This window comes from Rhizomucor pusillus (genome assembly GCF_041956525.1).
Source record: "Rhizomucor pusillus strain CBS 183.67 unplaced genomic scaffold VTP01scaffold_17, whole genome shotgun sequence".
In the NCBI taxonomy this organism is placed as follows: Eukaryota; Fungi; Mucoromycota; class Mucoromycetes; order Mucorales; family Lichtheimiaceae; genus Rhizomucor; species Rhizomucor pusillus.
The window spans coordinates 209,132-236,363 of NW_027192159.1; the positions used below are offsets into that span (position 1 = coordinate 209,132).

The 27,232-nt window shown below is 44.1% G+C and overlaps 11 protein-coding genes across 11 annotated transcripts; 6 read left to right on the forward strand and 5 right to left on the reverse strand.

The window, feature by feature from the left end:
• Positions 1–931: 931 nt before the first annotated feature.
• On the forward strand, positions 932–1,633 carry VTP01DRAFT_3538 (uncharacterized protein; the record flags this gene model as incomplete). Its single annotated transcript, XM_069382120.1, has 1 exon — positions 932–1,633. The coding sequence occupies one exon, from the start codon at positions 932–934 to the stop codon at positions 1,631–1,633; it is 702 nt and encodes a 233-aa protein (XP_069236280.1).
• Positions 1,634–1,848: 215 nt separating this feature from the next.
• VTP01DRAFT_3539 (uncharacterized protein) lies at positions 1,849–2,662 on the forward strand (the record flags this gene model as incomplete). Its single annotated transcript, XM_069382121.1, has 3 exons — positions 1,849–1,876; positions 2,064–2,519; positions 2,577–2,662. 3 exons carry the CDS (start codon positions 1,849–1,851, stop codon positions 2,660–2,662), a joined length of 570 nt encoding a protein of 189 aa, XP_069236281.1.
• Positions 2,663–2,686: 24 nt separating this feature from the next.
• VTP01DRAFT_3540 (uncharacterized protein) lies at positions 2,687–3,515 on the forward strand (the record flags this gene model as incomplete). Its single annotated transcript, XM_069382123.1, has 4 exons — positions 2,687–3,153; positions 3,222–3,379; positions 3,430–3,435; positions 3,490–3,515. The coding sequence occupies 4 exons, from the start codon at positions 2,687–2,689 to the stop codon at positions 3,513–3,515; spliced, it is 657 nt and encodes a 218-aa protein (XP_069236282.1).
• Positions 3,516–3,718: 203 nt separating this feature from the next.
• On the reverse strand, positions 3,719–4,415 carry VTP01DRAFT_3541 (uncharacterized protein; the record flags this gene model as incomplete). Its single annotated transcript, XM_069382124.1, has 2 exons — positions 3,719–3,791; positions 3,853–4,415. The coding sequence occupies 2 exons, from the start codon at positions 4,413–4,415 to the stop codon at positions 3,719–3,721; spliced, it is 636 nt and encodes a 211-aa protein (XP_069236283.1).
• A 1,057-nt stretch (positions 4,416–5,472) lies between these two features.
• VTP01DRAFT_3542 (uncharacterized protein) lies at positions 5,473–6,450 on the forward strand (the record flags this gene model as incomplete). The annotated part of the gene is made up of 4 exons (XM_069382125.1): positions 5,473–5,578; positions 5,647–5,699; positions 5,756–5,829; positions 5,892–6,450. 4 exons carry the CDS (start codon positions 5,473–5,475, stop codon positions 6,448–6,450), a joined length of 792 nt encoding a protein of 263 aa, XP_069236284.1.
• A 633-nt stretch (positions 6,451–7,083) lies between these two features.
• VTP01DRAFT_3543 (uncharacterized protein) lies at positions 7,084–9,015 on the reverse strand (the record flags this gene model as incomplete). The annotated part of the gene is made up of 4 exons (XM_069382126.1): positions 7,084–7,663; positions 7,726–7,995; positions 8,076–8,709; positions 8,790–9,015. 4 exons carry the CDS (start codon positions 9,013–9,015, stop codon positions 7,084–7,086), a joined length of 1,710 nt encoding a protein of 569 aa, XP_069236285.1.
• Positions 9,016–12,697: 3,682 nt separating this feature from the next.
• VTP01DRAFT_3544 (uncharacterized protein) lies at positions 12,698–15,536 on the forward strand (the record flags this gene model as incomplete). The annotated part of the gene is made up of 7 exons (XM_069382127.1): positions 12,698–13,064; positions 13,140–13,631; positions 13,693–14,225; positions 14,288–14,551; positions 14,624–14,662; positions 14,729–15,405; positions 15,473–15,536. 7 exons carry the CDS (start codon positions 12,698–12,700, stop codon positions 15,534–15,536), a joined length of 2,436 nt encoding a protein of 811 aa, XP_069236286.1.
• Positions 15,537–15,859: 323 nt separating this feature from the next.
• On the reverse strand, positions 15,860–17,317 carry VTP01DRAFT_3545 (uncharacterized protein; the record flags this gene model as incomplete). The annotated part of the gene is made up of 8 exons (XM_069382128.1): positions 15,860–15,894; positions 15,961–16,109; positions 16,170–16,318; positions 16,386–16,550; positions 16,616–16,699; positions 16,766–16,876; positions 16,940–17,153; positions 17,211–17,317. The coding sequence occupies 8 exons, from the start codon at positions 17,315–17,317 to the stop codon at positions 15,860–15,862; spliced, it is 1,014 nt and encodes a 337-aa protein (XP_069236287.1).
• Positions 17,318–17,437: 120 nt separating this feature from the next.
• Positions 17,438–19,568, reverse strand: VTP01DRAFT_3546 (uncharacterized protein; the record flags this gene model as incomplete). The annotated part of the gene is made up of 6 exons (XM_069382129.1): positions 17,438–17,554; positions 17,623–17,752; positions 17,812–18,301; positions 18,379–18,443; positions 18,506–19,437; positions 19,506–19,568. The coding sequence occupies 6 exons, from the start codon at positions 19,566–19,568 to the stop codon at positions 17,438–17,440; spliced, it is 1,797 nt and encodes a 598-aa protein (XP_069236288.1).
• A 1,710-nt stretch (positions 19,569–21,278) lies between these two features.
• Positions 21,279–21,596, reverse strand: VTP01DRAFT_3547 (uncharacterized protein; the record flags this gene model as incomplete). Its single annotated transcript, XM_069382130.1, has 1 exon — positions 21,279–21,596. One exon carries the CDS (start codon positions 21,594–21,596, stop codon positions 21,279–21,281), a length of 318 nt encoding a protein of 105 aa, XP_069236289.1.
• Positions 21,597–23,281: 1,685 nt separating this feature from the next.
• VTP01DRAFT_3548 (uncharacterized protein) lies at positions 23,282–26,749 on the forward strand (the record flags this gene model as incomplete). Its single annotated transcript, XM_069382131.1, has 14 exons — positions 23,282–23,368; positions 23,457–23,535; positions 23,602–23,768; positions 23,830–24,042; positions 24,121–24,279; positions 24,335–24,462; positions 24,522–24,696; positions 24,772–25,092; positions 25,162–25,448; positions 25,518–25,595; positions 25,661–25,985; positions 26,057–26,169; positions 26,230–26,292; positions 26,365–26,749. 14 exons carry the CDS (start codon positions 23,282–23,284, stop codon positions 26,747–26,749), a joined length of 2,580 nt encoding a protein of 859 aa, XP_069236290.1.
• Between the last annotated feature and the right edge of the window lie 483 nt (positions 26,750–27,232).

Below are 27,232 nucleotides of genomic sequence, written 5' to 3' on the forward strand. Positions count from 1 at the left end.
AGTAACGATTATTGCGAATCTGCATGGAAAATCGTTTGCTTGGGCGAAGGACAGGGTAGCAGAGCTTTCTAGCAACAACTCTACATTCGTAAATGATCTACTTGAAACGGTATGATGCTTTCTGTGCATAGAATGGGCTTGACTTGCATTGTTCTCACTGCCAATATCAATCACACACTAGATTCTGGAGAATGTTAGGGCGTCAGCATATCAAAAGAATCGGTTCAGAGCAGCCCTGCTACAATATTCTTATCCACTTATGCACGACATTAACGGAAACGAACTTCGGCGCAAACCATCGTTTCCGCTCCGTGTGGATCCAGAAGTGTTGTCTGAAACAATCGAAAACACAGTGGCAAAGACTAAACCTGGACGCAGTCATAATCGCTGAAGTTACGCTCTTATACAAGTTTATTGTCATCAAAATATTGATCTAGAGCGCATTTCATTACAGTACATCCAGATAACTATGGAAAGCACTCTCATCGATACCAGCTACTGCCCAATGTGAAGACCGATAACTTTGACACGAAGCCTGTTGAAACTCCAAAAGCTACAGGTTCCAAAAAGAGAAAACGATTGAAGCCAAATGGATCGAGAAGTACTCTAAATGAGGCAGAAAACGCACCATCAAGGGACCGTAAACGCCAAAAGTTATCGGTAAAAGATCCTGATGGAAAGGAAAAGGGCATCTCCATCGTCAGTCATCAAACCGTTACTTTGAATGCTGGCCTCTTCTCCTCGATACTCTCTGCGACAATCAAACGAGAATGTGGAGAACAAGTTGCCATTAGGCAAGCAAGAATATTGACTGATACTATACGAAATGTCGTGCACGAAGCAAACACGACGAGAAGCCTCGCCACACAATTTGCAAATCTGACGTTGCGGTTGCTTGAAGAAGGGGATTACGATTCAAGATTTCAAACGTATGGTATACACAAAGTTTTACCAGTCGAGCCGAAGCACCCGCGGAAAGTTTGCCCAAGCTTCCGGATGTTCCGGATCTGCCGCAATGAAGACGTGGATATGGTTTCTAAACATGGCGACAGAGTATCAAAACAGATCAGTCATCAAAAACAAGAACGGTCAGGTGGCATATAATGCGAACGACAGACCCGAACTATCAAGAAAAGGTGAAATACATAATCCAAATGCTCTCATTGCTTTTCCGAACGATACTTCGATCAAAAGATTGGCGCAGCTTACCGATGACAACAGGCCACTTGGTAACCTTATGCTCTTGGCCCGCCGGATTTGGTACGAAGCCTACATCAACCGTTGGAGCGAAGTCCCGGAATTGATGCCTTCTGACCGGAGATCACGTTTATTGGAAGATATGGCGCAAGTACTTGATAGCAACTTTCGAACTGCCTGCACCCACAATTTTATCAAGCGTTACGTTGACATGCTGCGCGGAAGACTAGCAACAGAAGCAGGAGCACCGCTAGGATGGCCACCAACAGAGGATCTGTTGCAATGGATGAACAAAACGGAATCAAACAGACGTTGCGAATCGAAAGAAACCATCCAAAAAGCTTTCCCGACAATTGAGGAATCGGCCGCAAAGCAGATCGTCAAGTTTTTGAAAAGACTTCTGGTCAAGCAACTATTACATGGGAACATATCATGAAAGAAGCACTTGCTAAAAAAACTCGACCCGCAAATTGGCCAGAAAGTGCATATCTTCGCCGTTCCCTATTTTGCATGATCTTCAAAATCGACTGTTATGACATCTTTGATAACCAAGAAGAACTTGAAAAGTCGAAGAAGAGGTGGACGAATTGGAAGAGCCAGTGAAGGATGTTATAACTACATTTGTAAATACGGAACGCCAAAGGCTTGAAAATGACTACGGATGTACCATTGTCAAAAGGCAAGTATCCGACAAAGAGATTGATTTATTGCGATGTATGGGTCTGAAAAAGGCAGCACCAGGAATGGGACGCTTGGAGACGCAATACGGCTTTCTTGTGCAAACAACGATGGCGGCTCGGAGCTTCCCATTGACAGACACCTTTTCTATTGCCCAACGGCTAATATCATGTCGACTAAATCCATAGGGTTTACAGACGTCTTCGTGAAAACGCTATTGGAAAATTTACATCAATTCAGACCGGATCTAGATGCACAAGCTGTTTCGAATATACAAGACGCATTTTCGGCCCACAACGGCAACAGCCTGCAGTTTCTGTTCAACATAGCAGAAAAAGCCGTAATCAGAAAAGATTATACGGTCAAATGCACCAAACGACGTTATGACCAGAAACTGCAAACAACTACAAGTGACAGCAACGGCAAAATAGTCTACCGCTTTGTCCAAGCAAATCGCTTTACGACGGATGGTATCAAGTGCTGCGCTCAATATCGAGACTGGTGTACACCTGCAAAGATAGACAACACCCTCCATTTGCCCGATGTTTCAACGCTATGTGGACGCAACGATATTGAAGGTTTCATTGGAATAGATTTTGGACAACGTCCAGCAGGCTTTTATCTTCCTAATGAGGAACGGGAATGTAAGGACGAGTTGATTTTTAGACGTTGTATGCGATCGATTCCAACAAGTGTTGTAGGTATACAAACAACAATTAAGCGCAGCGAACTATATGGAAAGCAAAAAATGAACAATGCGATACTTGATAAAGAGAAAGCACAATGAATGGATTTATTGGCGAAAGAGGAGATGATGTCAAAAGGGTCCAAACATGGAAACCAAACGGAATATCTACAATATTGTCGAGGCTGGCAATCATCTTCGGCTATGCCTTCCTTGTATGATAAGGGGGCCATCAAGCGTTTGTCCTGGGATACCACCAAAAGTATACAATCTCATATCGGCAAAGCCGCAGATATGATATTAGACATGATACCAAGAAACAGCTCAAGGAGCACTGTTGTTTGCTTCGGAATAGATGGCGTCTCTGCAACTACAACAAGAGCCTCTCAGTCGTCTATGGAAACACGGCTAGCGAATCGTATAACGGACAAAGCTCGGACCAGTGACAAGGACATTATCGTTGCAAGAACAAACGAGTATAACACGTCTCAAATTTGTCCGCGCTGTCTTGGGCAATCCAAGAAGAGCTTTGTGAAGCCAATGAAACAACCAGGCACCAAAAGGGATATTATAAGGATTAAGCAATGTCCAGAGTATTTTACTATATATCACCGTGACAAAATGGCGGCCCATAACATTGCTATTATTGCAAGAAATGCAGTCAAATTTGGCACGAGGCCAACATGTTTCCTCCCTCAGAAAACTCAGAAGAAAAAGACTCGCAAGAAAAAGGCGATCAAAATGAAGCAGCAATCACAACAAGCAATCCAGCATTAAATCCGGGCGCCGATCCCCGGAACTGCCCATTAAGGGCGTACTGTGAGTAGTACCAGACATTATGTAAATGCCGTCTACTGATGATCTCGTAGTCTTAGGTAACGTTAGCAATAATTGGATGCAAGATCTTTATTAACCAAGAGTGTCTGCAGCGCTGCTGGGTGGGGATTTGCGTTAGCTGGTCGAACAGAGGTTTACCTCTATGCGACAGGTACTTTTTAATGGGAACTACTGCGAAATTTGGGAAGTAACAACTCAAAATCTTCCTTCCGACAGCGCAAAGGCGTTCTCAAAATCCAGTAAAAAGGTCTCGATACGTTGCTTCATTGTATACAAAAAAGACTACATTGTCGATTTTAATGAAGCATTTACACGAAATAATTACAAAGATTTCCATCCTTTGCTGTACTGTGATTTCTTCAAAGATCTGATAATGTTTCTAGGCTTGAAGCGACTTTAGGATTTGAATTAGCATTTTCCTTTGTTTGTACTTTGTGGCTATACATTCTCTTTACCTAACCAGCGATGATATTCGCATACGAGGAGGCTGCTGTTGCTGCGAGAGTCTTGTTTCGGAACCAGCCGAGGAAGAAGCGATCATGTACATTTCCAGCTGCGCATTCTCCTCTTGCAGAGCTCGCAGTTGCTCTCGTGCCCTCATGTATTGGTCCTGCCATAACTGTGCGCGTTGCTCTGTATCCAACAGCTCACGGGCCAGCCGTTTTACTTCGTCCAATACAAGCAACGTCGTCTGCCTGATCTGATTGATATCATCTTGCCACGCTGCTGCCATTTCTTCTTCCTTCAGGATGCAGCTCGATTCCTCTGGAATATCGGACAAGGCATCCTCGCTGAGTGCTGCGAAGGCAGATGATAAAATCTTTGGTTTCTCCCGTTGTTGCTGTTCTGAGCAGTAGTAAGCCGACTCTCGGAATGGCCGTCGATGTGGTCTGTTCCAGTCGACCGGAGTTGGTGCTGGTGGTACTGGAAGCGAACGTCGATAAAAGCAAGCTGGTTGCTTGGCTGCGTCGGTCAGTTGGTACGAGACTGGCAAAGCATCAATGTGCGCTGATACCATACGTGCAACTTGGAAAGTATAAAGTTCAAAATGAGAAAAGAGAATACAGATGGTGTATGTTGAAGGTACGAAATGGATATATAAATCGCAGCAGACAAAGACTCGCCTAACCACACTGCTGGGAGCTGTGTAAGAGTATGAAAATACTCCTCATTGTATCCTTCTCAGCTGACTCTTTCGGCAATACAAAGTAGATAATGAATCTGTACTCGTCTCTGCACAAAGTTGTTGGTTTCTTGCTCATTAAAGATAACAATCAAATGAAGTTTGGAAGATTTTCCACACAATGGTTGGCCATTCTTATTCGTTAACTGTCACCGTGGAAGCAAATGCAAAATCTCTTGTTTTTTCAACTGCATAGCCGCACTGTCGTAGATACGTCTTGAAGATACGTATGCTGATTCCGGAGGACACGTATGAGGGAAAGCAGAAATAAGATGCTAATCTCAGAACCATTTTTGGCTGTCAGAAGAAATGACAGATCTCTGGGGAAAAAGGAGACTCTGACAGGTTGGTTGCATAGAGGTAGTAGTTGAGTACGAGATCGAAAAGAAGATGATAAGTAGCCGAAGAAAAGAAAAAAGATTGTGACAAAAGCAGCTCACAGAGCAAAGTGGGACGTTTGGTAGTGTGCATCCAGTTTTGGGGTAAGTCGTGGGTAGGAGTAATATGCAATGGATGCAGGTTCGGTCCAATTACACGGGTTCTGGAAAGAACCAGCAACAAGAACAACAAAGCGCATTGTGGAACGTATTACGATTTTATCAAGTAGGCAGAAGGGACGGTGGACAATCATGCCTGAGGCGATACCATTGTTTCTTTTTAGTAGTTTTTTTTTTGGCTAAAGCATCGACGTCGGCAGGACAAAAATGCAAAACTTTTTTTTGTTTGCTCAGGAACACCAGCAGCAGCAGCATGTGTGCAACCTGCTCCGATAGAACAGCAGCAGCAGGCAAAAAAAAAGTGCAGCATTGGCGTGACACGACCCCAAAACGTACACCCCTCTTTTTTTTTCCGACACTTTGTTGCAGTACCTGTGAGCGTACGTTTGTGCGAGATGGAAGATCCCAGAGTACCTTCCTTTGTGTCAGTGCCAGCCAAAAACAAGAGAAAACGTGCCGTTGTCGAGGAACGACCGGCCAAAAGGGCAACCAGAAAACGAGGTGAGTAGTAGCTATAGCAACGGGTATTCCAGCAACAACACCGTCGACTCATCTTGCCTCGCTTCCAGGCGCTACTCACGCTGTGAATAACAAGAATGACGAGCCTGATGAGGTTCCACTGGTTAGATCAGTGTCTCTTGGAAAACGCGTTTTGTTTTTACTAAAAATTTGGTTCAGCAATCCAGTGAAAACTCCCAAGAAACCGTTGACAAAACGGAGCAGCAGCAGCAGGAACAAGCGCAAAGAGACATGTAATATTGCCAATGGATGAATGCGTTTTGCGAAACGGGAGAATCTCATGTATCGATTTTAGCACAAAGTCTCAAGATGAGAAGCAACAGGTAGATGCATCAAACGATGTAGACATGACCGTCGATGAAGCTATCGATGACAAGACTACTACTGAAGACAAGAATACAAAACCTCAAGGAAAACAAGAGAAAGATGAAAACCAGGACAAATCCGTCGAACAGACAGAAACGGATGATAAAGAGAATGTAGCTCAAGAGAAACAAGATCAAGAAAGCAAACCAGATACGACCGAGGGAAAGCATGAGACCACTGTCGTCAAGGAGACTGTAATTGAACAAGAAACCGTCAAGGAAAACGGTATCGAGCAAGAAGTGCCAAACGAGCAAAACACAGAAACGAACGAGAATGAACAAACCGTTCAAGAAAAGGAGCAAGCCTCTAAAGTATCAAAACAACCTGTATCGGAGGAAGGTGCAAAGGAAGGTGCATCTTCGTCTGGAAAGCAAGACGGCGACGAGGAGAAGAAAGACCAAAAAGAAGAACCAAAGAACGAAGAAAAGAAGAAGTCTTCATCGTGGTTTGGTCTCTCCGGTCTTTTCAAGGCTGCTTTTGGGTGGTAAAGAAAATACGCATCCTTTTTTCATTCGTATCTTCCTACCATCCTGATCCCTATACATTTGTTCTTTTCTCTTTTTATATATAAGAACTTTGCTGTTAATCTTTGCATGCCCATATATATAATATGGAATCCACCCTCTATCGCATTATAGTAAATTGACGTTATCTGAAATGAATACAGGAATTCGTATATACATGAAACAGCTGCTTGAATATCGTGTTACACACTGTATGGTGCACTGGTGGAGAATGCTGTGTGTATCAAGATTCGATTGGCCAAAAAGTACAAATGAGTCTGTTACACGTGCCGTCTCATATTTTTGGATTACCTGTCTTAATTAGAAAACGCATACGCAGATGGATAGTTATAATTCAATGCTAGGTTATCATCAGATTTAATAATTAAGAGGAAAAAAACAAAATACAGCCATTTCGCGCATCAGAAATTTGTACGTACTAGAAGGCACGAAGAAACGGAAAAAGTTAAGAAATTTAAGAGTACAAGCAGAGAAATATATGATCAAAGTGGGTGCAATGGCAGCAAGAAAAAATGGACAGCAAAGCTAGAAAGATGTATGCAATATGTGGAAAACAAAGGGGGACAAGAATATAGAAAGAGAAAGAAAGATAGATGTTTAAGCGGATTCACGTTGATGCTGCTGTTGACGGAAGGGTCGCAGCTTTGCCTTCTTTGCATCTTCGCGTTTCATTGCCCAAGCCTTGAGGATGATCATGGCGGTCACGTAGCAAAGAACCATCGAGGTGAGAGCGACACACATATTCATCAAGAACATCTTGTCAATGTTGTTGCGTCTCAACCACGTTAGGGTACCCGAGTTGGATGCCATGAACAGGATGGCGCCAGAAATCAGCAAGAAGGCGCCCAAAGCTTCACTGGGAGGTCTGGATGGTTCGACGCTGGTGGGAGGGTTACGGTAGAGCGTGATGTAGGTGACGAAACGGCACATGGCAGCCAGAGAAAGCAACAAACCCCAAAGCCAGTGGATGTTTGTGGAATACACAGTATCTTGATGATGGTTACCCATGGAAGCTCCGGTGAACAAGACGATCAAGGCGGGGAAAGGATTGAGCGAGTAGCTTTGTTGAGGTTCATGACGGGGCATGTCCAAAGGAGCATTGGTAATAGCACGCTGCAAGAGACGGCGAAGAGCTCGGCTTTCGACAAGAATGCCTAAAAGACCACACCACCACCACCTATGTGATAGATTATGCTTGTTAGCAAACGTTCAAAGGTAAAGATGACAAATGTGACTTACATGAAAGCCAAGCTAGCATGTTCAAAGTCCTTGTGTGTCCATTCTGGATTCTGGCCAAAATGTTCCATCCAAGTGTTGGTGATGCCGTAACCAAAGATGAGGCAACTTTCAATCATTTCAAAGCTGAATTTGCTAGCGCCATCGACACGGTTCCATGCCCAGCCGTATTCAGCGAATGCACCGAGATAGCGACCAAAGGTCAAAATACCGTAAAAGAAGAAAATACCGCCCTTGATGAGATGTGCAATGCATCCAAGAACATCCCAGGATCTAAACGATTTTCCGAAGAAAAAAAAGGGTTAATTTTTCTCTAACCCCATATCTCGCTAAATTTTTTGTGAACCGCGCACCTGCAGACACCGTGGTAAACAACAAGGCCGCTCAAGGTCTGAGTAAAGATGAGAATGACAAAGAGGCGACCGACAATAGTGTGCCAGTAGCGGCAGATGGTCTTGGTGAATGGATTATATGCAAGGGTGATAAAGACCTTCTTTACAACATTGGGAATGTAGGGTGAAATCTTGTCGAACATGCGGTTTACCAGTGATGGTTTTTCGGGAGGAGTGAGAGGATCTTCGTCATCCAAATCAATTGGAGATGTAATGACGTCGTCCTTGTCGTAGTCAAAGTCTTCGTTTTCATTGTGGTTGTTGTGCAAGGTATCATCAGAGAAATCGCTGCGGCGGTCGGATGATGACGATGATGCACTGCGGTTCACGAGGTGGACGCTCTCGAGGCGATCATATTGCGCATTTTGGGAGCGTGCAACAGCATTCGCAATCTTGCGGACGATACCGACGGCAAGCTGCGCAATCATCAAGAGAAACAGGAACCAGCCCATAGAGTGATGGACATTGCCAGAATAGAAATGAGGTACTGAGTGACCGTAGAGCTTGCCAAAGAAATATCCAAGCAACGCGACAAGGAACATGAGGATTTGTGTTGGCACATGCAAAGACGACCGAGCAATACCAAACATGATACCTGATATTAAATGGCGCGAGGCAGTCAGCGACGTGAAGGAAACGCATGACATTGCTTTCATCCCGGTATCTTTTGCTTACCCATCGGCATCAACACCCAGAATGCAAGGACCATCAACGTAACGTGCGTGTAAAAGTATCCCTTGTTATCAGGGAAGAGTGCGTATGACATTGGCTCGTCGCCGGTTGCATTGAATGGGGGCATTGGAGGGTCCCCCGTCATAGAGCCATGGTCATGCTGAGCATACGCGGATCCTGCGAGTAGCAGCAAGGCTGTTGCTGATAGAGCGAGTGACCGATAGGTCATGTTGTTTGGATGGGATGAAGGAAAAAAGAAAGAAAAAAACAAGAGAGGGACTGACAAACAAAAAAGAGAAGCGAGCTAGATAATAATGTTGTCGTCTGTCCTGTCTGGGACGAAATTTGGGCCCTCGGTTTGTTTCAGACAACTCTATCTCCGAAAGGAATGCTTCAGAAAAAAATCATATCATTCTGCACCGGCCCGTAGGAGAACCGCGTCGTACGCAGCTCCTCACCATGTCCATTGCTGCGGCTCTAAAGTGTAGTACAGCAGCCGTCTGGTTCAGTACGTTTACAGTCGTAATTCTAAATAATCGGCAAAACTTACTCGCCGTGTTCCGGGCGATCTTTTCGTTACACGAGCGGGAACAATGATGCCAAACTCTCTTTTTTTTTCTGAAAAGGGATCCACCCAGAAACATGGAGAATGTGGCAGGTATGGGCATGAAATTGTCCTTTTATACACTTTTCTATACAAGAGCAGTTTTTCTGGACGTGTTTGCAACAATCTGTACAGGGTAATGGCTCTTGTTGTCTAGGAAACAAGAGAAAACGAGAATGTGCAACGATATGACGTTTGGAAAAATATTGGCCCAGGTAAAGGGCGCATACATGTGACGTACTTGCATATTATTAATCGTGCCAGTGCATGAATTACCAAGCTGACAAAGAATTTCTAAAGATATCATACTGCTGATGTCTGTTATGCTTTGTGAAGTCAGCGTATGCAAAATGCAAGTAAAGCGGTTGACCTTTCTCATCTACAAAGCTCTACTTTTGCCCGGTTTTAATTATTTTCGTTTTAGTTTGCGTATATCTATTAACCGATGGATAAAATATTTCCGGGTCGCGCTTGTTTCGGCGTTTCGCAAACCGAGACACCGGTTTTGACAAGGAAAAAGTTTTTTGGGGGGGGAGGAAGAGACGCGACTTGCAAAGTTTTTTCTTCCTCTTTACAACAGTATATAAATATCAAATTGCATCGTATTGTTTGGCATCCGTATTTAATTCGTAACAATGAATATTCAAAGCCGAGGTGCTGAGACAAAGAGGAGCGCCGAACGTCGATAAAAAAATGAATAAGTCTTGACCAGGCGACCGTGCAACCCATCATCTCCTTGTGTATCAGCACATGATGCCGTCAGATGCTGCTGTTTGCCAAAACTTGGATGGTAGACGACTCATCAGCACAATCGACCGCTTTTTATTATGTATATACCATTTACTGCAATCTAAAACTTGTAATGTTCCAACTGCTTGGATTGAATTATGAGCTACTTATTCTTTTACGTTTCGTTCTTCTACAAAGATTAACAACAACGGCTATATTTTGTTCCAGAACCTTCGATTCGAAAAACTCTGAATTCCCGCCGACGCGGTTTCCTTTTTCCTTCTTTTAGCTAGTAGTCACTAGCATCGCTTCGTTGCTGCAAGCACAGGGCTCGAATACCAGATGACTCCGACCAACACTCGCGGTTTTCTATTCCTTGGTACATTATTCATCAATAGCCAAGTCGAACGGGTTCAAATCCTGCTGCATCTCAGTCTCTTGAGGAATACAATTCTTAACTCGCAAAAGTCAAATCCATTCTAGATGGGTGTGTAGGGTGTCCTGGTTATCTAAATCTCCAGGTCTTTCAAAACTATGCGTCATGATTTACTATGATCGATAATAGAGATATGGAAACCTCTCTATACCGGCAGTAACATCTCTAGGTTGAACGGCTCAAAGTACTCTGCTTTCGAGCCGACATCAAGGAATTCGCAAAATGCGTCCAACAGTACACGGGGATAACTGAACAGCACCAGTCTCCGTCCACAAGATATTCAAAAATTTACCAAGGGGGTGCCCATCAAGTGTTCACGTCCAGATACAAGGATGCAGATAGGCTGCGTATCGCCGCTAGACGCCTGAATTCATCGCAGAGCGAGGCAATGATCCATCAGACACAGAAATCATGTGGCAAGCCATTTAAAAACACGAATATTTGGCAATTTGCAGCTTCGCCAGGTCTAAGAGCCTCCATATGCTTTTACCCTACATGCGTCCAAAATACGGACAGTTTGTTATGCTAATGCTCAATATCGACCCGACCAGAGGCTTCTGCAACGGTACGCGCCTAATTTGCGGCCCGCTTTATGCGTCGTCTCATTGAAGATGGGATTGCACAGATACTCTGCGTCGACTTGCGAGCACCGGATACGGGGTCCCTTCCATCCATTCTATCGCGAAGGCAATTCCCTGTATTCTCTGCGTTTGCAATGACTATCAACAATGACCAGGGCCAAAACTATGCGTCGCATAAGCCTCTGTCTTCCCACACTAGTCTTTTCTCGTGGTCAATTGCATGTTGCATTATCGCGCGTCTCCTCTCCTTTAGATATGAAGATTTTCATTCCCCAACTGCTCCCCTAACGACCCACAACTTTGCCCTATGTGTGCCACATGCAATGTCGTTTTTGCAGAAGTTCTGTAATCTTAATTCCGACTCTGCATAAGTTGATAATTCATTCTGTACACTTATCCATAGAATTCAATTATTTTTATGATATTAACACCACAATTTGACGCGAAGCAAAGGAAGAATGCTAGTTGTACTGAACAAGCTATTTCTCTCGATAATATCTTAAAACGGAGAATAAAGCGCGAACTAGAGATATGAATGCGTCTTTAATTTCCATTTTATTAACTGACGTATTCCTATGGACGGCATTAATGCCCTTCTAGAGAGCTATGACCACTTTCTATAATTAGGTAGGACTCTGGGAAGAGTCGGATTGGCGTGACACCATTATTTCCACACGCCGCTGCTAGGTGGATCTGTCTAATTCAGTATGTAAACTGCTTAGTTGAATTTGGGAGCAGAATTCGTTCCTACGTTGTGCTTTTGTCTGATACGTCGCTGATACGCATGAAATAATATTATGCCACTAAGGACGGAATTGACGGGTAAAAGTCTGCGTACTTCCGTGCTCTCCGTGTTTGTTTTTCTTTTTTTTTCTTTTTCACTCTTTTTCTTCAGTAGACTGATAGTTTGCACCAGTATGCTCGCTTGGTTGTAATAGAGCTCGGAGTCTAGCCGAAGACATGTATCTTTTGTCAATGGAACAATCTTGAGTATTCCCTTAGAAGGAAAACCGCGTTGTTATGCAATCATGGCAAAAGAAAATTGACAGATCAAGGTAGAGTGATTTTCACGGGGATAATCTGTTTGATCCATTCCATTGGATGCCACTGCTTGTTTGTTCTTTTGTTTTCACGTGAGCAGGTTCTTTAAAACGCTGCACAAGTAATATACTAACCTACTATTTCTATCACTAATGCGCCTCCGCAGCCAATTTGTATTAAGCAGCATTTGGAGTTGAGAAACTGCGAGATAAGATTGTGCTCAGGCAAGATATTAGATAGCTATCGTGGTAGACCAGACAATGTTTTCCCGCGCGTGAATCTGCCTTGCCAGCAGTAATATTTAGAACAACGCCGCAAACAGATCATCGGTGGGGACCTCGACGTCGATAAGTCTCCGGTATTGTTTTTCACGGTACTCATGTCTAAGACAAAATATACCACGTATAGTATGGGGTTATTATTATCTCTGTGTGTACATCTGTATGTTCGTTTCCTTTTTCTCCCTTTTCTACTCTCAAACGATTCCTGTCACGCTCCGAAATAATATCGTTTCTCCCAGATGCCGTTATGGGATACTCTGCAGATGTCGTCGACTTTACGAAACTCTTCGTCTATGGAGTTTACAACGCGCTTGGTGGAGACATCCTGGCAACGGATACTAGCCATCGCACAAAATCATCTTTACGAACTTCCGCACGAGGATATGCCACGCATGCAGGCTCCAGCGACAAATGTTAACGGCGCTGGTGGAAGAACGACGTCCGCGCAGTCTTCACGAAGGACAAGCAGGAGCTCCAATACTGCTAGTTCAGCGACTACAGCAACAAGGAGAAGGAGTAGTCGAAGAGTATCGTCGCAAGAGTTTTATGATCGGGAAAGACGCATGATTCATGCGCTTGATACTCTATTTAATCTTGCATACGAAGGTAAAGAGAGAAAAAAAAAGACCAAATTTGGTATCCTTCATGGTTCACTGACTTGTATCTTTAACACCACCACAGCACCGGGATACCTCGCATTTATTGGTACAATAATATCATCGCTGGACCCAGAAAGTCCTGTTGCGATGGCGTTTCTGAGCCACGTCGTCGATCGAGCAACGTTGCCATCGCGAGACACCATGTCGGCAGTATCACCGGTGATGCTGGCCAAGTTGAACAAACCGCACCGGCAGTTGTATCGCACGCTCTCCTGGCTCCTTGCACGATCGTCATGGTACTCGAAGAATATCAGCTGGAGGATACCGTGCCCTCAGTGCGACGACAACAGAACAGACGTGCAGTCTCGGCGACACGATGCGCCCAGCACTCTCTTGAAACTCAACGCGACAACGCTCTGGGCACTGTTAGCCGAGAAATTTGCGGGTGATCTTGCACGAAAACTGTACCACTATCAAGTAGGCGATCTTATGCTGCATTTTGTGGCCGACTCGGAAGAAGATCTGCGAGTTCGCATGTTCGCTATCATTGCTTTAGAAAAATTTGCATTGACAGGTATGTTCATTATATGAATAAATTTGGATATGTGTTCGCTCAATGGCTTTGTTATGTTTAGGATTGATTAAAGAAGAAATCATGCAGCATCCATGCAATATCCGGGAGATTCTCTGGCGAGTTATTCGCGAATGCGAGGAAGCCAACCATCGGATCTATCTGTTGTCATCTTACTCACCCGCATCCTCGCTTGGACCTACGCTGCCCTTGCATCCGCCTTCTCCACTTTTCCAGCAACAGCAACAGCAGCAGCAGCAGCATCATCATCAACAGCAGAAAAAGTCCATGTCAAGGAAAAAATGGCATTGGTTCAAGAAACAATTATCAGGATTATTTGAAACCGGTTCCCAAAAGCGACGAAAAAGGCGGCAACAAGAAGACTGCTGGTCACTGGATGATTCTCCATCGTTAGATAACAAGGATAAAGATCTACTGGATGATTTCTACTTGAAATCAGTCGCCATGGAACTCAACAGCTTTGATACGGGATTTATACCTCCTGAAGGACAATTGCGGCAACAGTGGGTGCTGTACGTGCAGCTAGCTCACTGTGCACGTTGGGCACTCGACAGCGTTTTCTGCAGCGGGGAAAAGGTAAAAAAAAAATAAGTATTTGGAAAAAGAAAAGAAACACTAGAGTACTGATATACCGCAAGCTGGCATGCTCTTGGAACTTGACACATCTTAATGCAACCATGAATATATTTGACTGCACGCGCCATCTCAAGATAGGTAGCAATGGTCTCGAGATACGCAACGATCATCCGCATTTTGAGTCAATACGCGCCACTGCCTCGGTCAACCAAGGAAAATGGTACTATGAAGCTTTGCTTCTAACGACTGGGATCATGCAGCTTGGCTGGGCAACCAATCGGTGTCGGTTTTCGCCAGAAGAAGGTTACGGTGTAGGCGACGACTGCGTAAGTAAAACAAATGCGACTTCCTCGTTATTTTACCGTTTTGATTAATCCATGCCCTTAACTTTACGATAGCACGGCTTTGCCTTTGATACCTACAGAACTGCTGTTTGGGTTAGTAGCGTTATAAATATCAACAATCGTAATGTGCGGATATTCTCTAACGACAAATAACTATAGGCGGATGGTTCAGCGGTGTATCCTCGCGGTCGTCCACGCGTGCACTGTCGCGCCGGAGACGTTCTAGGCAGTTTCATCGATATCGACAATGGCCTGTGCACGTTTTTCATCAATGGCTGCGATCTCGGTCTGACGGTCGAGTTCGACCATCCTGCGCGCACGGAGCGTCGTGGCACAGGCTTGGGACTATTTCCAGCCGTCAGCTTGACAACTCATCAACACGTGCTGTTGAATCTCGGCGATCGTCCATGGATGTTTCCACCTCCAGTCAGGGTCAAGTACAAGGGTATCTGCCAAGCTAATACAATGACGGAAGAGTATCGCTCGCAAGTGCGCAAACATGTCAAGATGCGAGCAAAAAAGTACAAGAACAAGGATAAAAGCCATCAACACCCTCATCAATGTCGTAAACGCTGCACCTCTTCTACTGCTGCTGCTGCTTATTCCTCTTCATCATCTTCTTCCTCCTCCTCGACCTCCGCAACTACCACCACCTCCTCCTCAACGTCCTCGGCAGCTGACGCTGGCAGCTGCAAAAGCTGCACAAGCAGTGAATCAGAGTATGACTGGGACGGCCCACTGTGTACTATATGCTTTTCAGAACCAAAAGATGTAATCCTTCTGCCTTGTCTTCACACTGGATGGGGCCAGAATTGCGCGAGAGAGTTGGAACATTGGTGAGTGCCGTATATCATAATCAGTATGTTCACACATTTACTGATGAGCATTCCATATCCCCAATAGTCCACTCTGTCGTTCTAAAATAGAATCTCGACGGTACCTTTCTAGAAATAGAGCTCCTTCTTAGAAACAAACCTATTCTCTAATTACTTGCTAATCCCTTTTTTGCACCTGTTGCAAATATTCGTAATGTATCATAGTAATAGAATGCATAACTGTCGTGCGTTCCGCGTATATAAAGAGTCAGAAAAATTTTCGCGCGTGTATTCATTCCTTGTACCGTTCCAACATGCAACAGAAAGATAGATTTCAAATGTTGAAGCTACACCGTATGAGAACAAGCAGGTTTATAATGGATGATTCGAGGTATGCATACAGGTAATGAAAAAAATAGTGGGGTGTGGCAAAAGACAGGCCGCGCATTGCATGGGCCATACCTTTAGGATCAGCTTAGATCTCCTGGCCTTCTTGCTCGCGGACCGAAGCTATTACATTTGATGTATATAAGCGAAATCAACATCATATATCCTTAAATCTGGAGCTCTACTCACCAAAGTAAGGATGGTTCATGGCTTCCCGTGCCGTCAATCGTTCCTGATGGTCATAACGTAAAAGTTTGTCCAGAAGGTCAAAAAGCTCCTCCGAGATGTAGCGCTGATTCGCCGAGGTAACGAATTTTGACCAAGGTTTCGCTGCGTATCTGATTACGACAGCCATAAGTATAAAGTCTCTTGCTTTGAACGGGCTACATCTTATTTACCTTCCAAGTAATTTGTCAAAATGGGGGTCTAGTTCCAAGTTGTATTTCTTGAGGTATTCGAAAAGTTTCGGTGTTCCCAAGACGCGAGCGATCTTCACCAATTGGTCCTGATTATTTTGTCCATTGAAGAAAGGATCTTTGCGGAAAACCTAAGCGACAATAGGGTAAAGTTAAAGACCACTATGAACTACAATGTGTTAACATAGCAGCCCTTACCATGCCTGCCAAGGTTGCGCCAAAGCTCCACATATCCAAACTGTAGTCGTACATTTGCAAATCCACCAACAGTTCCGGGCCTTTGTAGCACCGTGATGCAACGCGTACGTTGTATTCAGTTCCCGGATGATAAAAATCTGCAAGGCCCCAATCGATTAATCGCAGCTACGTAGCTAAGGCTTAGCATCCAATATTCCAACTTGTTATCGATTGCTGCCAATCTTCCTTACTTGTCTCTTCTCATGATCGATCATTACGTTATGCGGCTTGACATCCCGATGCATAATGCCTTTAGAGTGACTATAGTCCAATGCCTAGCACAAATCGATTATTTTTAAATTCCTCTAATCCTTACTTCCAACCTTGCCCGTCAAATTTACCTTAAGTAATTGGTACATGTAGTATCGTACATCGTAATCGGTGAAACGTGGATACAAAACTTTGTATTCGATGTTGTTTACATGCTCAAAGATAAGAGACGGAACCCGCGACTGTACATATTCAATGTTCCTAGTTATTATTATGCCTGTTTTCGTCATTTGTTAGAAACGAACCTGCTCGTCTCTGACAACGTCCAGTAATCCAATGATATTCGGACCACCCGTAAGGTTCTGCAGGATCTTGATCTCTCTCTTGATCTTTTTCTTCTTGACCGGTTTCAAGACCTTGATTACGCACTTTTCGCCGTTCAGAATGTTAAGTCCTTCGAAGACTTCGGAATACTTTCCACGACCAATCTTGCGGCAGATTTCATAGTGTTCCTGATTACTGCATAGACGCTCAACTTATCTGCATTCCATGTCCAGTTGTCCCAAAAGCTATTACCCCCACTCGACCTGCAGCGACTCATAATCGTAATACTCCTTCGGCTGTTTCAGATTCACATTGGCATAGACTTGAGCAACGCTCAGAACTTGCATCGACGTATCCATTGTGAAGAGCTGACACTGGCTGGGTCAAGGAACTCGAAAAAAAAAAATTGGCGCCCACTGCCATCTTGTGTTTGGCCCTTTTGGTTTTTAACTTTAAAGGAACAGTAAAGTCTTTATCGTTTATTTCGCAGGTCTAAAGATCGGCAAAGGATGCGCTTCGCTGTTGAAGACATACTTGTCTAAAGGTATAAGGTCGTCGGGACTGAACAGTAGATAGAGATACTTTAATGTCTCGGCCTGACAACGCAAGCCGGGATGTCAGTAACTGAAGTCTTTCTGTGCTTTTCCTTTCAACACCATCTTACCAAAAAGAAAGTATCCATGCGATCGTCTTTGGGTGCTGGTACCCGTGTCACATCCTTGAGCGCGGCGTAACCTCCTACAGGGAGTTTGGTGTGCTTCTCAAACGCTTCAAATATATTCCAGCCCCACTCGCTATTTGTAAAAAGTAAGCGACTCTATGGATAAAATGAGTGAACACATTGTTTACGTACCGATAAATTGGGTCACCCGTAATTCTCCAAAGGACGAAAAGACTCTCCATAGTTTCCGGGCGTAACAGATTGTGCTTATCCAATGGCTTGATCAAAATGTCTGATTGGCTGTCTGGTTTCGTGCTAAAGTACACAATCTCGCTTGCGAGTCCTGTCGCGGTCGTGTTGTACATTTCATAGCACGTTCGCGTAATATCTTTGCCCATATCCAAATCGTCGATGTGGCTCTGAGTCATGAGCGGTTTGTCTGTAAGCTTCAAGCCTTGCGTAGCACCAATTGCAAAGGTGCCACCGATGAAACAAACAAGGTGGTCCATTTTTGGACTTAATACATCTAGTCGTGATTGCTGAACCTCGCCAATATACAAAAGATTGTTAGGGAAGCTTCTGCCAAGGAGATGCTTCCGGATGCCTTGCACCGTGTGATCATACATATCGCGGTACAATGGCTCCGTCTTGTCTGTCTGCAGGTACTGCTTTATCAAGTATTCTAACGAATAGATAAAAAAAGAGTTGTAATTTTTTGTAACGAAAGTCGAAGAACCAAGAGCTCTAGCAAGGACTTACCGTAGTAGCTATCTCCACGGGAACCGAGACGAATCTCTTGCGTAACAAAGAGGCCTGTGACAGGGCTACACTACATGTTACATATGCAGTCCAATACGTATCGAACTATTTTCTCTATGAATCTTACTTCATAAGAATAGGAACAAGACCATCAACCGTTTCTCCGTTATCCACGAGCTGCTTCATCTTAAGCATAACTCGTTCTGCAACATCCCAATACTTGTAATCTCCAGTCAGATGGCTTAGATATTTAAATTCTAGCTGGATCGTAGTTGCTTCAGCAGTGCTACTTGTCGAATGAAACTTGAACGGCAATCCGGTTGATAAAGTAACGCTCGGATATGGAATACCAGATTCTGTGTTGAAGGCTCCTACGAGTCTGTTTCCTAGATCTTGAGCCTTTTCTAAGTAGATGGAATCGCCGCCAGAGAGGTGATAAGCCGATAACAATCCTCCCAATACGCGAATCGTGGTCTCAAAAACATTGACATCTTGTTGCTTGTCAAAATCAAGCCGCGTTGCTACCCAATCACGCGCTGCTTCGTATTCTTCCGTGAGATTCATCAGTAACATGGTATCCAGTGCATCCACAATCATCAAGCCAATGCCGCCTGGAGCCCAGTTGCGACCAGTTTGCGATAACGGTTGGTACTCGTCCATGCCGAAAGCATCGGCGGCGTAGCCGCGCCATGCGTGCTGGAAGGCTTCTACTATACGCTTTTGACGAAGAGCCGTCTTTGCATCATCAGGTCGTAATTTTTGCGGGGGCGGATGCTGCGTGAATAAAAAGTAAGCGTCTTCGCTCTGCTCGGAAACGGTGCCTGGCTGTGGCACAATGGGTACTTGCTGATCTAGGTCGGGTCTATTGCCAGCAGGAGGTGCTTGCGGCTCCGGTGGGCGGTAGTCTTTAAACGGGTCTTTGTTACTCTGCTGCTGCGTAGAGTCTTGAAGCACTTGACTGTCGCTGCTCCGAAGGAATGGTGATAGATACCATACAAGGACGATGGTGGCAATCGCTAATATTGCTAGGTACCTCCGATTTCTCAGGATGGCAACGAACTACATGAGCAAGCTTTTTGAGTCCATATTTCCTTCTTTTGGTTGTTCGATTTGGTCGATCCCAGCACCTGTGTTGTCCGCGACGGTTTCTTATATTTTGTGTACTTGACATCATCAAGGTCAAAAGTCATTATTCAGTCTGTCCTGCGAAAATGGACATGTTGGCGAAAGGTGACAGGTCTCCCATTGCCCAAATTTTAGCCCCGATATTACTAGTGCTACAAATGTGTTCACAGTCCAAGTTGTGTAGCTATCATGCCACTGTTAGTCAAGAGTTCTCGCTAGAAAGCAGTTTTTACAACGACGACGACATGTAGCAGGATACAGCAAACGCCGTCGCATGTATTCTTCTCCATTTAGAAACTTATTCACTCATTAATCTTTCAGCTAATAAATAGTGATCTGCTTAGAAAAACAAAGATGTTGAACAGCTTCCTTGATATTTTGTGAAGAGCACTTTGGATATCAAAAACAGGCAAATAGAGGGTATCAATCGAGGAATTGCCAAGCTTTGGAAGTTATCGCAATTTTCGCTTCTTTTTACAGCTTACATTAGTTTGGAGGACTTCAATGGTAACGGACGCACGGACCAGCGACGCTCTGTTCCTAGTTTTCGATGCAACTTGGACAAACATACCGTGAATATCCTGAATGAAGCTGCGTTCCTGCGATTTACTTGCTAACACTCCCAGAGCTGTATGAATATATCTGTTACAGAGCGCTGCTTGCAATGCTTGATCCATTTTTCTGTTTACTGCTGCGAAGAATTTGCACTTCTGGATCTCCTGTCGAGAACGCGATTAAAATAGTAGGTTCATTGATGCAGATATTGCTTTCGATTGAACGTAAACTCTTACATTTAATCCAAATTCAAGCGCTGCCTATGTGTCTCATATAAATGCTTGTGGTTTTTCCGAGCATGTGAAATGAGAATTGATATATGCTTACAAGTAACAGAACTGATAATTCGGGAAAGAATATAACTGGCTTCCATGAGAGCTGGATATCACTCTGCACGTCAGGTTAAAAGGCATAATATTCATATTGCGCATCTACATTTGGTGATCCATTTATTTTAAATTGCAAGCAAGATAGTATTTTGCCCCGTAAGGAAGATGGCTAAGAAATTGAAAGTTACGGCGAAGGTGACGCAGACATTGCAAATCTACATGAGTATAACAAGATAGTTGAAACTGGAGCCAAACCTTAACAATTTCAAGCATCGCTTATACCGAAGCTCACAATATCGCAAAAGTCAAGCTTGGAGTTACAAAGCATTATCGTCCAATACAACATCCCTCGATTTGGACAGAAGCACTTTGTCGACTTTATAAATGAATGTTAGCGATGTTCTTTGTGGTGGATGGTTTCAAATCTTTTTAAAATGTATTAGCTTGGAGGTTTTAAATCCCAGTGGATCAAACGCAAAATTATATAGTGAACATTTTGTCTCCATACTTGACAGCGAAGCTTTTAAAGACATTGTATACTGTGACGCCACGATCAGAATTTGACCTATTTCCATGATAACATACCTTTGGCAGTAACAGGATCAAAAGTGGGTGCAAAAATATCCATTTATACAGTGGCTCAAAAACTATCCGGATTATTTGAGCATTTGACTTCTCCCAAGTAATTACTCTCTATTATTTCAATGTAAGGCCACGGTACATTATACATTATTGGATAGGCAAATCGATGCCCTATCTGTGACAAAAATGCATGTTGCCATAGGAAGCCTCACTGGGGAAAATATCGGTTGTTGCCTATTCGAATTTTTGTGTGGTTTAACTGTTCTTTAATACTTTGTATCTTGTTTTGCTTCAATACCTGCTTCTATTCTATCTGGTATGCTTTCTACAAGGACACGTCTGAACTCGCTCCCAAAGTTGTGCCATGAACTTTGGCATTTCATCATAGTCACTGACGCGCCTTTTCAGCTCGACCCACGGATGTTCAATTGGGTTTAGATCTGGGGATTGGGCCGGCCAGTCTAGTACTTCGATATTCTGCTCCCTTAGCCAAGCTTGAACTGTCTTAGCCTTGTGCTTCGGATCGTTATCACGTTGAAACACCATGTCATCGAGATCCTTGCCATAGAACTCCACCGACTTCTGCAAGTGATCTTCAAGGATTTCAATGTACAAGTGTTTATCCATGCTACCGTCAATTTTACACATGTATTATCCAGGACCGTCATAGAGCATACAGCTCCAAATCATGATGTTACCGTCTCCATGCTTGATAGTTCCTTGGACAGTTCGCGGTTTCATGACATTCGTTGCCCGGGCTTTCCAGCACCATTTTCGATCATTTGATCCACAACTGCCTTTCTTTCATTGCTGCATGTCGTGTTCTGCATATTCAACCTTTTCAATCCAGCCCCGGTTGCCGTCCAGGTTCCAATAATGTTGGTATGCTTATCCGTAAGCCCATTCTTTGATGAGGTGCTCTCTTCACTCACAGGCGAGTTGGATCCATTGCAGCCCACAATGGGTACCTGCTCACCAGGATGTATGCTCCAATCGTTCGATATGGCGCTTGTCACTAACGCTACATTCTTCCGCTCTCGGGCAGCAAGTCGTAAGAGTGGTATCCGAGAAAAAATTCTCGTAATATCAATGGAATGGTTTCTTGACAAAAAAAGTCTACATGAGAACCAGAAACCAAATGGATAAGACCGCCTTTGGAGACAAACAGGAATATCCAAGGGAATTTGGATAACGTTCGGACGGGACTGTCGCTTAAGGAGCGACGCCGTTAGTGTACCAGTATAAGTAAGATCAAAGTGAAGAAATAAAAGAGGGGAAGGACAAAAGAAAGAATCGCTTTATTTATGTGTGTACCTAACTTACATACCCTTGGATGGCTTATATTCTGACTTTTGAGGAACAGCAGCAGGCTATTTAATTCATTTTCCATTTTTTTCTTTGTGTATTTTGTAGAGTTGGATTTGGATCAGTTTTTAGTGCCGTTATCTCGTAGCAAGACAGTGGAGAATCCACCGATCGAGACCACAGTATGGAGATGACCTCTTTAGTCTTTGGAGCCAGTGTTGAGCATAAGCCACAGGCCCCGACAGAATCGTGGCCAAGACTGATGCCCAAGCATTAGGGCTCCATTTGGGTAAAGAGCCAGAAAGAAGCCACTCGGGCGGAAGATCAAGCTTGACGAAGCCTTAAACAACTTGTGGGTGTCAGACATAGCGACCCTCAAATCCGTAGTTTCTATAGCAATCTTCGTAAGTTGCTTTCGCAAAATCATATTGAAAACTCGTATATCCCTTGCATTTTTCAGTAGTGTTCTTTTTCTTTTGATAAATTTTCCGAGTTGCTTTGAACTATACGAGAATACACCAACTTTGCGGGTCTACAAGTACGGGCGCCGCCGTAAAATATGATTTAGGACTCAGTCTTGAAGGCCTTCGAGCTGCGTGAGGTAGGTAACGAAAGCTATTGCAGAAGGAACAGAGGCTCACTAGAGATCAATGTGAGAATAGGGTTATTACCCACAATTGACAAAACGACTTTGCCATTCTGTTACGACGGAAACTGTTCACCCGGGAGATGTAATTTATAAAAGATGACGAAAAGAAAAAGCTCCTATGTACCATTTGTAATATTACAATTATCCGTTTTAAAATGGACGTCACCGCTTTCTGCCATGGATTGTATTTTTTTGGATTGTAATATCCTGGACATGATGTCGCAGGTTGTCAAGGATAATGATCGGATAATCATTTGGCAGTTTCGGGCATTGAAGGTGGCACGACCACTGTGCATTGTAACTCGAAGGTCAACTTAGACTCTTTGAAAATAAAACAGGAAAGGAGAAATTAGGCTACATGGCAGCGTCGCGAACCAGAGCCGCGCCGAGGCTCTTTGACCTCTCACCGGAAGTCAAGAAACTACTGACCATTGAAACATTCAAGGTAAAAAGAAGACACAAAAGAAGACAGCGCTTGGCTCTGTTCTATTTCGCGAGGACTCTGCATTAAAAGACCACGTTCCATCTCTCAGGGCAATCTGTCCACTGTCGAATTCATTGAGCGGATCTCGGAAGAATTGGTTGAGAATGCGCCTTCTGACGGTGGCAAAGGTCAGTCTAGTTGCTTCCTGCTGGGACGATTGCGATCAAAGCGATGAACATCTTTGGTATTTGCAGCCTCCTTTGACCCAAAACCATATATTCGAACATTTGAAAACGTGCTTGAAGAGCTAAAACATCTGCGTACAAGAGTACAAGAACAATGTGAAGAGTTGGAGAATTCTGCAAACACCGTAGAGATGCAATACAAGAAGGATATTGCTGATATGCAGAATGCATTCAAGGTATACGCGTATATGATGTAACACTGCTGGATGGGTCAGAGCTTAATCTATGCCGGCATAGGATGTATATCGCTCTTACGATAATTTGGAGTCACGTATCGGCGAAGTGGGCAAGACGGCAGTGAGGATCGGCGAACAGCTGGAGACATTAGACAAGCAACGAAGTAGAGCCTCTGAAAGCCGGGATATCATAGAATATTTCATGGAGTTCCAGGAGGGGCATCCAGATCGACTTCAGCTCCTATGCGAAGGAAGCGAGGAGGGTCAACTACGAGTACGTTTCTCTCTCAAAATAAGAGCGAGCAACGCAGAGACATAGAGTTAGGAATCTCACTATGCGTCTCTTACATAGGCTGCTGTTATTTGCAGACGATTGAATGCCGTTGCAAAGGAAGTGGATACCCATGTGCAGGCACGCATCAATATAGAAAAATTTTGTGAAAGTTTTGAAAAGGAAATGCTGCAGGATTTCGACAAGGCATACAAGGACGTGGATATTAGAGTTATGGCTGTGAGTGAGATTATTGCTGTAGACTGCAGACTAGTATTAACCGGCTTCTTCGTAGCATCGGGCTAAGGTCCTGTTTGAATTCAACGGCGGCTCCTCTTGCGTGCAAACCTATGTCAACCAGCACGAATTTTTCATCTCAAACAAGAAGATTGAAGAAATGGAGGACTTGAGAAGCTCAGAAGAGTACGTTTTAACTATCAAATGCCTTTGCATTCTGTTACTGAACAAGCTCCTTTTTTTAGCAACGCAGACCTATCGAACCCATTTGTACCTCCACCGGAAGTCGATACCAGCCTCGTCAAATTATACGACGACATCCGTATTACTGTTCGCAAAGAAGCGAGAATCATCTCTACTGTCTTCCCTCAGCCAGCTTCAGTAATGCAAGTATTCTTACAGCGAGTATTTGCGCAGTCAGTAAGTCGGAACTCTGAATCGACGGAAAAGTAGAAGCGGATTGATACATTGATACCTCTTTTTATGCTATGTTAGATTCAAAATCACGTGGAAATGCTACTGTCTCGCGCCGAAGAGCATTCTCAGCTTGCGTATCTGCGGACGCTAGCCTCCATCCATGCTGAAACGCGACGGCTTGTTGATAATCTAAAGTTTTACTGCAGCAAAGAAGTTTCTCTCACTCAAGCTACAGATGTCAGCGGACTGGTATCATCTGTATCACCAGACGAAACGCTTGATCGATGCATGGGCGACTTGTTTGTGCCCTACACGGAAGGAGATCGATACCTGGTGCGCGAAAAACGCGCTCTAAACGAGCTGTTTGGTCGTATCATAGCAGAATTTCTCAACTATATGGTGAGAGACCGAGACTTACTCGAAATAAGAGGTGATCTTGGATAGCTGACAATCGGAATTACATTGTAGCAACAACGCAAAAAAAGCGCTGCGCGCAATCAATCTGTCCTTACTCGTACGCTTAACCAGATATCCGTCTCCACCTCCGCAACGATGCTGGCGACGTCGTCTCCGATCGAATCCTCATCGCCTACCACTAACCCGTTTGAGAAAAGCTTTGATCCAGCACAGCAAGAAATTAATCTAGTGGAGCAAGGCGGAATCAAGCTGCTGTCACGCCAAGCGATCATTCGGATGCTGAATATCCACGCAGAAGCAATTGCACGATGTGTTGAATTATCGGATCCACAGGAACTGTGAGTACTCATCTGAGCAGAGGGAAGGGTCATCGTTCTCGTACAGTGATTTAACCTGGGTATATGTAGACCATCTTTTATTTTATTTGTATATAATCTCTTGTTAGACTTTTTCGGAAGCAAGTATTTGGACATTGCATTAGACGAGTAAGTTTCTGAATACGACAAGGAGGTCACGTGGCACGCTCAACATATATCGAATTGCAAATTAGCGTGTTGGAGGAAATGGCAAGCAAAGCCGAGCCGGATACAAGCTGTTTCCCAGTGGTGACCGCCACCACAGATGTGATCCAGCTGATGCAGAAACATTTCCAAGCAGCTGTCGTGCCACTAGTCGTCGGCTCGCCGTCTATCCATCGTCAAGTATTGAACAGCAAAAACGAGTTTATGTCTGCGTTGGAAAACAAGACAAACACTGTGCTGCAAAAGCAGCTGGATGGTGCTATTAGCTGGCTGAGCGAGTTGTTATCTCGACAAAAGCGCAACGACTTCAAACCAAAGGATGAGGAAGTGATCATGATGAGCATGGGAACAATGGTAACTATTTGTATATATTGTTGAGATGATAAGAAAGAAACGGACGATTAACCAACTGATGATTACAAAAGCCATGCATCCAGTGCGTTGACTTTATCAACAAAGTACACGGAGCCGCGTCCAAGTCATTGCAAGGCAAGAATCTGGAAATGTTCCTGTTTAGGCTTGGACAGGAATTCCATGCGTAAGTATCCAGGCAAAGAAAAAAATCCAGGGATACTCACAAAACGGACGTCGTTGCTAGCATGCTCCTTGAACATTTCAAGAAATTTAACGTTACACCCACAGGAGGCCTGCTAGTGACAAAGTAAGAGAGCTTATCATGACCACCGCACGCAAATATCCAGAGAAATCTGTAACAGCGGTTGAATATGTATAGGGATATCTCGAAATACGAAGAAGCTATACAGGCATTCAAGATACCCGCACTCAACGATATGTTTGAGATGCTTCGGCAGCTGGGCAACATCTTTTTGGTTAAACCGGAGATTCTTCGCTCGATTTTATCAGAAGGATATCTGGCGCGGCTTGACTCCAACATGCTTCTGCCGTACCTCGAAAAGCGTGTTGATTTTAGAACTGCGAGATTGGACCGCATGCTTGGCATTTCTGTGGAAGAGCCCGCGCAGACTACAGACACGAGAAGCCAACGGCGTTCATTGTATGTCAGTGACAACAGAGTGCTTAGAGAACTACGGAACAATTATCAGCACAACAGAGAGTTCCTGAACCGGGAGTACATGGCCGCTTTCCACCAGGGATGAAGATAAAAAAAAAAGAGCCAACATCTAGGTTTTGTATCAATTTAATTAAAATTACCATCACGGTGGTTCCTGAAATCTATACGCTGACAGCGTCGGGGAGTTCATCCCCGGACTTGCCATTACAGTTTTAGCGGTTTCGCGGAACGTGAACGAAAAATAAAGGAATTCAAATTCTGTGTAACCGCAGAGTAGAGCAGTGTTTCCCTGGAGCCAAGAACCACAAATCACTATCAGATTTTTCTCATAAGAATTACCTGGTAAATCCAGCTTTTGACGTACACACGAGAAGGACCAAAAAAAGTACCCTACGAAACATTGATTAATATATTCTGCCAGCTGCTTTTGCCCAGGCAATACATGTATCCAGAAAAAATGATAGGTGACGAAAATGATCGCCGTGATCGTCGAACTCGACCCACACAAAAGTGATGGCAATGACAAAACAGGAATAGCGTCCATCACAACATCTGGCAATTTTCTTGT